At 37.0% G+C, this 10,613-nt stretch overlaps 3 protein-coding genes across 3 annotated transcripts; 2 read left to right on the top strand and 1 right to left on the bottom strand.

Annotated features, from left to right (window-relative positions):
- The first annotated feature begins 2,616 nt into the window (after positions 1 to 2,616).
- Positions 2,617 to 6,548, top strand: BNAC05G38440D. The gene is made up of 17 exons (XM_013841619.3): positions 2,617 to 2,778; positions 2,857 to 2,920; positions 3,086 to 3,194; positions 3,315 to 3,377; positions 3,474 to 3,577; positions 3,816 to 3,882; positions 3,951 to 4,022; positions 4,104 to 4,265; positions 4,376 to 4,449; positions 4,568 to 4,665; positions 4,775 to 4,882; positions 5,065 to 5,162; positions 5,341 to 5,478; positions 5,591 to 5,638; positions 5,858 to 5,972; positions 6,053 to 6,150; positions 6,250 to 6,548. The coding sequence occupies exons 1-17, from the start codon at positions 2,724 to 2,726 to the stop codon at positions 6,334 to 6,336; spliced, it is 1,560 nt and encodes a 519-aa protein (XP_013697073.1). The 5' UTR covers positions 2,617 to 2,723; the 3' UTR covers positions 6,337 to 6,548.
- On the top strand, positions 6,534 to 7,985 carry LOC106401165 (30S ribosomal protein S20, chloroplastic). The gene is made up of 3 exons (XM_013841620.3): positions 6,534 to 6,975; positions 7,074 to 7,234; positions 7,624 to 7,985. The coding sequence occupies exons 1-3, from the start codon at positions 6,774 to 6,776 to the stop codon at positions 7,879 to 7,881; spliced, it is 621 nt and encodes a 206-aa protein (XP_013697074.1). The 5' UTR covers positions 6,534 to 6,773; the 3' UTR covers positions 7,882 to 7,985.
- LOC106401163 (putative pentatricopeptide repeat-containing protein At3g15200) lies at positions 7,897 to 10,003 on the bottom strand. Its single transcript, XM_013841618.3, has one exon. It carries the CDS (start codon positions 9,557 to 9,559, stop codon positions 7,961 to 7,963), a length of 1,599 nt encoding a protein of 532 aa, XP_013697072.1. The 5' UTR covers positions 9,560 to 10,003; the 3' UTR covers positions 7,897 to 7,960.
- Positions 10,004 to 10,613: the final 610 nt, after the last annotated feature.

The raw sequence follows: 10,613 nt of genomic DNA, 5'->3' as shown, positions 1-10,613 counted from the left end.
GTGATTTAGGACAGGAGTATAATTTAGGATACAGAAGAATTTTGTTTCCTTTCTTTTCCACCGTAGCTAGTAGCCGGAAGATATTGCCCACTCAACTGAGGGAAGTCGGAGAAACTTAAAAGGCAAGTCTAGATAGACCGGAAATCGTCCTAAAAGAGAGAGAGGGAAATCACACAACTCATTTCCTCTCTTATTTCATCCCAAAATCCTAACATTTTATTTCAAATTTTTAAGCTTATTAGATTTACTCAAGTTCATGATTCTTGGTCAAGAACGAGTGGGTAACTTTCATAATTAATAAATAATGTGTACTTGGAGAAGGTAAACATGAACCTCATTGGATCTAAGAATGATTTTTGAATTTTTTTTCCAAATCTTTTCGCCAAAGAAGAATTATACGGAAATCTTCTGGTCAATGTATAAGTTAGTTTTGCAATTGAATTTCTTTGTGTTTTTTAGAGACGACTTCTACAAAAATCTTCCGGGTTTTATTCCATGATTTTGGTCAAATCTTTAGTTATTGTAGAAGACTTTCCGGGAAATCTTCAAATTAAAATGAAATATTTAAATTTTAATTTTCAATTGCAAAAGTAACCTAAGACGACTTTCACCGACAGTGAGAAGACTTACGCCAACAATTGAGAAGACTTGCTTGGAAGTCTTCTATGGAAAAATTCCATACACAATTCAATTAATTGCAAAACTAACATGTTTATCTAAGAAGACTTTCAAAAAGTTCTTCTCTGATATTTTTTTAGATTTTTTAAAAACAAAAGTAAAACAATATTTACAAATAAATACTTCAATAAAAGTTTTCGGTAGAAATAGACTTCTCTGGAATTATTTTTTTGTAAAATTTCAGTTAAAAAATGACATAAATTTGTCGGAAGACTTATGTGAAAGTTTTATAGGTCAATGTTTAAGAAACTTTCATTTTCTCTAAAATTATGAAGATTTTTAATATTTTCTTGTTAATTCATGTATATTAATCTATATTGGGGTTTGAATGAAATTCATAACTTAATTGGTGATAATTATGGGGTTACCAAAATTCATGTATATTAATGTTTTTAGCTAATGAGAGAATGCTTCTCTCGAAGTCTTCTATGCTAGTTCTTATAAAACATGTATTTTCAACTTGAAAATATATGTTTTAAATTTCAAAAATGTTAAATAGCTTTAAAAATATCACGTAATGTGGTTTAATGTGTTTTCTTAATAAGATATATATTTTTTACTTTAATGAGACTGAAAATTTTAATTTTTACTTAAATCAATACTATTAAAACAGAAGTACAAATTTGGACCCAACTTAATTATAGGCAGAGTATTTTTTTTAAACTATACTATATATACTTTTTTGCCTAACTTATATTATTACTATCTTAAAATATGGCCTAACTATGAAAATATTTTAAACTAAAAAATCTCCATAAATATCTTTCTCTTAAAAGCATGGATCCCACAGATAAATATTTCATATTTTAAAAGTTAAGAAGACAATTTATTGTGGAAGCACCTTAGCCTATTGGTTAAGGTTTAAAGGCTTCTACACCCAGGTCTGGGGTTCAAATCCCAGACTATGCAATTTCTTGCAGATTATAGGATGCGAAGCTTTCGGAGGTTTCAGAGTACTGTAAGCAGAGCCGTTCGTTGTGGTCGCCTGTTGTGGTGAGAGCCTGTCCATCGAGATGTCGTACATGCAGAACCGTCTGTGGTTTCAAGTGTTTCGGGGAGAGTTTCATCGTGGAATCATTATTCGTGGAGCTATTCATCATTATCGCATATGTTGCAGGTAGTTGATCATCATATCTAATAGATTTAGAGATTATATGATGATGTAATGTGTTACCCTTCGTTAAAAAAAAGAAGACAATTTATTTTAGATAAGAAATCCAATTAACTATATTTATAAATTTGAACCCAACGTCTAATATTTAAACAAGGACAACATACACATTTTCTATATAGTTGCCGTGAAGTTATTATATACTGTAAGAGTTTGTATATAATTTATTTTGATTATTAAAACCAAATTCAATATATATATCTTTATAAAAGATAAGAAGTATTACTATGTGAGATAAGGATTAAACTGATTTTCTGATAGAACGAAATCACCGTATATTTTAAAAAGATTTAAATTTCAGAAAATTTTATTAAAAATAAAAAAAAAATATGATTTTTAATCGAATGATTCAAAAAATTATCTGAAAAGAAAAACCCAAACCAGAATCGAATTAAACTCAAAAATTTATCGGGTTCCTATAATTGTTATCTAGATCAAACCGAAAACAAAGCTCGAATTCATAAATAATTGAACAATTTCTATCTTTTAAAAAAAAACACAACCGAATTGAAACCGAAAACTAAAGGATCATGGTTAAACATAATAGTGAACAAACTACCGGGTTAATAAATTTGCCCAAAAAAATAATCATGCGCTTTGAAAGCGCAGAACAAAATCTAGTTTTCAATTATGAAAACTGAATATGGTATATAGGTTCTTACCTAGAGTTTGTGAAAAACAAAGTTAAAACCAATTAAATTCACTTTCTTGTTGAATTGGGCTTTTAAGAGGCTTGGCCTTATTAGAATGGTTGGTTGATTGCGACGCGGCGTTTGACTGAAGTCGTCATTGATGAAGAGGTCCTTTTCGTCTCTCTCATTCTCCTCGCAACGAAGCAAGTTTGGGTGCAAAAGAAAGAAAAAAGAAATCGCCAATGGAAGACGTGAACCAGTTGTTCGATGCTGCTTTCGAGTTCGCACACTACCCCGGTAACTATAATCCACGCTTCATCTCTTTTCATGTATTGCGCGATTGTTCTCTAATCCCAATCACCGTTTCGATTTCAGGTCCTCAAGGCGACTCCTCGGTTAAGGAGTTCCTCGATCGCTTCCCTCTCCCCGTTATCTTCAAGTGATTTTCTCTTCCTTCGCTTCTCATAGCTTTTGGTTTGATTGTTTCTGAACCGTTTTGAATCTGATCCTTTGGTTTTGAGGGGTTTATGGTTTAGTTAGTTTATTTAATCTTTTTATCATCGGTGATGAACATGTATTGTATCGCAATACTCTATACGTGCAGTGCTTTGCAAACGGAAACGGATATCCCAGGATTTGAAAACACGCTGGTAACTTGCTTGGAAAGAGTTTTCAAGACTAAGTACGGAGCCTCACTCATTCCTCACTACATGGTAAGACTCACAGTAGAGTTTCTATTTCTATAATGTTATTCCTGCTATTTATGTATGTAGTATTGAGCTAATTTCTATATTCAGAGACTGACTTGTTTATTTTTCTGGTGTTTTGTTAAGCCTGTTCTGCAAGCTGGTCTCAAGTCAAATTCTGCAGTGGTGAAATCTCTGGCTTGCAAGACTGTAAGTGTCTGAAACTATCTGTTTATACTCTCCTAGTTTGTTCTTTTTTTGTGTTTGCTAATGTCTATGGAGTCTCGTTTTTTTCTTTTCTGGAAGGTCACCTCTCTCTTGGAGAATCGAGATGCAAACGATGTTTCCCCTGTTCAGCTCATTGTCAGCAATGGCATATACCCTCTTCTGCTTGAGTATATCATAAAAAGGTAACAAGATAGTTCTACATTTTTTGTCTTAAAAGTTGTGCTCTTTCCTATGGGATTTCTCTAGTCAAGCGCCACCTACCGTAAAGAAACATGTTGAAGTAGTTTTTGGAGCATAACAATTACTCTCTAGACGCTTTGGTTTGGTCTTGCGGGACTAGAATATGGCTTTAGTATGTATCTCCAAATAGTTGCTTTGCCTCAAAATCATCGCCATTGATGTTTGTTTTTGTTTCTGTAGCGATGATGAAGTGGCAAACGCTGCAAGTGAGACTATTAAGAGTCTAGCACGCTTTCCAGATGCAATGGTTTGTGTTTAAACGTTTTCATTTTGGCTAAGTGGCTATTCCTTCAACTCAACCATCTTTTTTCACAGTCGGTAATTTTTCCTACTGATACCAACGATGCTACCCACCTTGGTAACCTTGCTGCTAGGAGTTCGTCGCTGGTAATGCACCGCTTTATAAATTACTTTTACAATGAAGCTCCATTTTTGCTGTGTCTTTACGATTCTCCAACTCTTTTTCAGGCACGTGTCCGGGTTTTGTCTTTGATAGTGAAGCTTTTTTCGATTTCTCCACATGTAGCGTCAGCAGTTAAGAACTCAGGTCTTCTTGATTTACTGGAGGCAGAAATGAAGGGTACAAAAGACACTCTTGTGATCTTAAATGTTCTGGAGCTCTACTATGAGGTTGGCCTCTTATTTCCAACATTGTTATTGAGTCTCCTTTCCTTTGTTCCCCACATTTCAAGGGAAAATATTGAATTATGTTGAATTTTTGTGCATGTGTAACGCTGAAGTTAGTGGAAGTGGTGCACAGTTCAGAATTCGTGCCACAAACTTCACTTATTCAGATGTTTTGTTCTATCATCAGGTATAAGCAATTAAGCACACTATTAAATCTTATCCACTTTACAGAAAAAAAGAGAAATTGTATACCTATTATGCTCGCTTCAGCTCACCTATTTCTCGGGATCTTAAAATTTGCATAGTGGGACATCAGTGGATCTTTTTCTGAAGTTGAGAGCAATGATGATAAGTGGCAGACTCCTCTCGAGGGAAAATATCTACAATACAGTGGACGAAAATTGTAAGATTGTTTTTTTTTTCAGTGTGATTACGTGGTTCTCGTAATAGGCTTTCATAACAAGGAGTTTTTAGCTTTCTAAGAACAACTCTCACCTTTGTCCCGAATCCAGGTGTGAAGGCGTTAATTTCAGCTATTGATGCGAGCCTGGAGTCACCGGAGATGAATGATACAGATGCACATGAAGCTGCGCTTGATGCACTTGGTCAAATTGGATCAAGTAAGTTGCTCAGTTTTCTTTGAAATTGCATTTGTTCCAGCTTTCTACTAAAAGAGATTTACCTAGATAGGTCGTCATACATTTAGAGTTGTGAAAATATAAGAGCGACCGACAAGGTGTTTTGTTTCCCTTGCAGTAATATCTCGTGTGACTTATTTGTATATTCCTACAATATTTTTTAGCAACGAGAGGAGCGAATCTAGTCCTTTCGACTACACCTCCAGCTGCAAGACACGTTGTTGCTTCTGCCTTTGATCGCAGTGCACTTGGAAAACAGTTGGTTAGTGTGTTTTTTCATCTCATCAGTTGAAACACTGGCGATTATATGCTCTTTGAAAGACATGTTAATATTCACTTTTTCCTATTTCAGAATTTTAAATTTTAACTCTCGATGATTGAAAAACTGTTTCATGAGACATTGAGGAAATCTTATGACTGTTTGTAAATGGCATGTACAGGCTGCACTTCACGCACTGGCATACATTGCGGGTGAAACACGGCCTAAGAGCAGCAGAATAGTTGATGAAAAAGCTGAAGAAAACCTTAGATGTTTAATATACGATGTTGCAGCACAGAGCACAAAACTAACCCCATCCGTGAGTTTATTTTATCTTTTGCATCTTCTTCTTCAGCTGTGCGCAGACTACATATGTTTATGTTTTTAGCCATAGCATGAACTAATTATTGGCACTACACACAAAATCGCAGGGTTTGTTCCTTTCAGTTCTTCAACAAAGCTCAGAGATGCGTCTTGCGGTAAAACCATTAACCTCATCATTTAATCTTTCTCCCTTTGTTTCCCTGGTTGGAAATTTTATAGTGCACACATACTACATTTCACTTAGAACTTCTTTTTCCTTCTGCGCCAAACAGACTCAGATACATATGTCTTCTAATTTCCACACCGTCACACATTGCCCAAAGAAACTCTATGCGTTTTGTTGATACTATGTTGTTTGCAATATAAATCCTCAGGGCTATAGAACATTAGCAGCGTTGGTGTCGCGGCCATGGGGGCTGATGGAGATCTTGTCGAAAGAAGAGATAATAAACATAGTGACGGATGCAACCACTGAAACTGCAAAGATAGGTAAACTAAGTAAAACTCCTCTCGCATCTTCCTCAACCTATTTGATCTGACTCAATACACATTTTACCTTCTTGACACAGCAATGGAAGGGAGGTATAACTGCTGCAAAGCAATTCATGAAGCGTTCTTGTGTAGTAACTTTGTTGATGACCCTCGTCGTCTAAAAACTGGTGAAAAGGTTTGAATCTTCTTCCCCAAAACATATATAAAGATGGAAGTTTGTAGAATCTCTCTATGAATGTTGTTGACATGATTGATATTTTTTTGGTTATGACAGTTGCAAGAAGCTGTTCGAAGTGGACCGTACATGTCGAAGAAGTACAGAGACGCACGACCAGAAGTAATGATGGCCGAAGGGTTCTAATGACGTAACTAAAACCGGAAGTTTTTTTAAAAACTTGGACCAGAGTTGTCTCTTCTCCGTTGTTCGATAAGCAACTTTAGTTCGTCTTTTCTGTCTAAACAGCAAGTTGCAAAAACTTCGACTAGGATGTTGTTTTGACTTTTTAGCGTTTGAACTTGAATAACAGTACTTTTTCGTGACAACTTGGGCGTTAATAACAACAGCAAACATTATATGCTGGTGCGTATTTAATATTTATACACTGAACGTCGTGGGCCTTTGGCCCTTCGGATAATAAACGTAAAATTAGTCCATCTACAAGGGGTATTGAGGTAAATTACTGTTAAAGACATTATCTCTGTCTGGATAACACAGGTCCGACGAATAGAGCCTGGGACGAGAACCATTACTCTTACTATACTAGTTACGGTGTAGGAGGAGAGCAGAGAAAAGTGTCCATGGCGACAATAGTCCAGTGTCTTTCGTCATGTGCGACCCTCAATTTCAAATTCCAAGTCCTTTCTCTTAAGGGAGCTTCTTCTTCGTCGTCATCATCTCCAACTTCTTCCTCCTTGTCCACTCGTCGTGGTGCGTCGGCTACTGTGTGCTCCTCCCTTAGCTTCTCTAAGAGCGTTTCTCAATGTGTCGCCTTCTCCTCCGGTAAACCCCGCCTCAGAATCGTGCATTAAGTTTCCTGACCATTTCGCATTTGGTTCGTCCTCTTTATGTTTTCATTGAAATTTTGGGGTTCTCTGCAGGGAACTTATGGGTACAGAAGAATCCATTGAGGCAGTTGATAGTGTGTGAGGCTGCTCCGACGAAGAAAGCTGATTCAGCTGCAAAGAGAGCTCGCCAAGCCGAGAAGAGGCGTGTTTACAACAAGTCTAAGAAATCTGAAGCCCGTACTCGGATGAAGAAGGTAATCTCTCATACTTTCTCTGCACTCTGTTTGAATAAAGGATTGCTGATGAGCTTGTAATACTGTTCCTCTACAGATTTAGTGACTAGTTAGGTGATTAGGGATTGTTTCTCTTTGTGACTTCTTGTAGTAACCTCTGGACATCATGGAACACTAGAATCCCAGTCAGTCACTGATTAGTTTGTTTCATATTGAGATATGGTTAGTGTGAGGTGGGCTTTTAGGTGGATTAGTCATCACTGTGAGCTCAAGCGAAAGCTGTTGAGGCGATTAGATGGTTTTGTTACAACTTGGGGGATCTTTAAAAGTCTTGATAGGAATTTGGTTTTCAATAAATATAGTCAGTCATATAATGAGACTGAATTCCAGCTGCGACATATACTGAACAGGTCTTGGAAGCACTCGATGGGCTCAAGAAGAAACCAGATGCGCAACCTGACGAGATTGTTACCGTCGAGAAACTCATCGGTGAGGCTTATTCTGCAATAGACAAGGCACTCAAGGTTAGAGCGCTACACAAGAACACTGGTGCCCGTAGGAAGTCTCGCTTGGCTAGGAGGAAGAAGGCCGTTGAGATCCACCACGGTTGGTACGTACCAGACACAGTATCAGCAGCAGCAACAGAAGCTGTGACCATGGCTGCGTAAGAACATGGACAGAGATAATGGAAATTCGTTTTTCTTATAAGCGATCATATGGAACAAGATGTGAAAATTGCTTTTTAAATCAAATCAACTTTCTTCGTGTATAATTAACTTGGACTTCAGTTTCTTCTTCCTTACTGTCGAGTCTAAGCTTGTCCTCTTCTTCTTTCGGCTTGGCCTTGGTCTGGTTTAGTAAGATCTCAGTTCTTGGCTCTGGCACCATTCCTCTTGACATCATCTCTCGATAACAACTCAACGCTTCTCCTATTTTCCCCTTTGTGTGCAGACCATGAACCCTTACGGTATACGTTCTCTGATCTGGTCCTAACCCACTTCTCTCCATCTCATTCCATACCTCCCTTGCCTTCTCTTCATCTCCCCATTGCACACACAGCCTAAACACCAAATTGTACAAGTCACTTGTCATTTCACACATGTTCTTCCTCATCCTCTCCAAAACTGAATCAACATCTTGAGGCTTCTGCGAATACTTAAGCAAGTAACCGAATGTTACATCGTTAGGCGAACAACTACCGCCTTTATCTTCCATCTCTTCCACTAGCTGCCAAACTTTCTCTGTTTTCCTTAGCTTGCAGACATGCTTCAAAAGCGAGTTATAAGTCGCAGTGTTCGGAGAACAACCTTTCTCACTCATCTCCTTGAACACTCCAAGAGCCTCAGGGATCCTCTTCTTGAAACACAATGCATCAATAACATTATTACAGATTTTAACATCCGGGTCTCTTCCCGTCTCCCACATTGCTTTGTACAGCTCCATAGCCTTCCCTACTTTCCCTTTCTTAGTCAAAGCATTGATCATCGTCCCGTAGCTGACAACATCAGGCCTGCATTTAGAAGCAATGATGTCTTTCCAAAACCTCTTGGCTTCATGAACGTTCCCCAAAACACACCACCCGTTGAGAATAACGTTCATGGCTTTTATATCGCATCCACCAAACTCTCTTCCACGAGAGCAGAACAAAGTCTCCGCAAACTCGACGTGCTTATACCTACACAGCCACTTCAACAGCCCATGAAACGCAACCGAATCGTCCTCTATCCCAAACTCTCTCCTCCTCTCGAATACCTTCACGGCTTCATCTACTTTATGAGCAGCAGCGTATCGGTTTAGCAAAACTTCATACGTCTTTGCATCTCTCGTAGACATTTCGTCGAACACTTGGTGGAACTCTTCGAACCGCCGCATTTTCCCAAGAACGTCGAGAATCTCGTTGTACACCGATGGGCTAGATAGGTAAACGGATTGTATACGGATCAATCGAGAAAGTGTATAAGCTGGTTTCCAATCAGACCGGTTCCGGTTCACCACTTCCAGAATCATCCCTTCGGTTAACACTATCCCGCACTTTTCGAGAATCCTCCCGATTTCTTCAGGCGAGCTTCCACGGTGGTTCTTTAGGACATTGTGAACGTCGACAGCAGATTGCTTGTGGTGTCCAAGGGAGTTTCTGTCGGGAGCTGTAAGAGAGTGAAGAAAGTGTGAAGATTGATTAACACCCAGGAACCGAAACTCAGTGAGGGTGATGTTGTGCTTATGATTCAGTTTCTCCGGAGGAGAGAGACGGCGAAGAAAGGCGAAGGATGTGGAAGAAGAGATCCGGCGCCGGCATAGAGCATTCCGCAGCTGAAACAAGATTTCGGATTTATATTTCCCTCTCATTTTCACAAACCTCTCCAAAGTTCCCAAATTTTTGAAGCACTACGTAACTTATATACTCCCCCATTTTTTAAAAATAATTTACGTTTTAAAAATATTTTGTTCTATGCAAAATGATGTTTTATACTTTCAATATACTTTTTATGTTATACTCCTTTTTAATATGCTATTTGATTTATTATTTGTCAGTTAAGTTTAGGGCTGGACTGGGGTCCCAATGAATTTCGGTTTGGGATTTCGAGTTTACAGGTTCATGAACTCAACTTCATTTGGATATTATATAAGTTTGGATTGAATTTGATTCGGGTTTAGTTACAATGTCTAAGATCCAGTTGAACCCAAAATAGTTTTAGTTTCATATATTAATAGGCTTATTATAAGTTCCAAAAATATTGATTTGTACTTGACTAAACTTAATATATTTCCAATCTTTCTAATAAATTTGTGTATCTAATTTTCCCCAATCGTTTAAAATAATTCGGAAAGACTTATCTATCAATCATATATGACTCTTTCTTGAACTATATATGACAACATAACATATATCATGACAAACCAAAGCCATGCACACAAAAAAATCATACCTAAGCGTAAGCAAACTAAAAGTAATAATTAGCAATTCTATATATTTTTTTAAAAAAGTTTAAACTTTATAAGCAAACTTATTCATAATTAAACTTCAAATACAATTTTCAAAACATAAGAACATCAATATTCACCAAATACTAAAGTATATGTTGAACAAAGTATTTGTGTTAAAAATTAGTACTTGAGTTTACTATTCACGTAATAAATAATTATTTTAGGTATTCAGTTATATTTTAGTGTATTTTTGATATATATCACGGAATGAAATTGAGTTTGATACAAATTATAGAATTTTGAATTTTTTGAATATCCATTTGGATTCGAATTCGCTTTGGATAAAATCCATAACAAGAGATACCATAATACAAAATTCATTCAATATTTATTTCGGTTCGGTTTGGTTTAGATTTACTTTTATCAGATCGGATTAGGTCAGATTTTTGGGTTCACTTTATTTGTCCATAACTAA

Source organism: Brassica napus, chromosome C5 (assembly GCF_020379485.1).
Source record: "Brassica napus cultivar Da-Ae chromosome C5, Da-Ae, whole genome shotgun sequence".
NCBI lineage: Eukaryota > Viridiplantae > Streptophyta > Magnoliopsida > Brassicales > Brassicaceae > Brassica > Brassica napus.
This window is presented reverse-complemented; position numbering and strand designations above follow the sequence as displayed.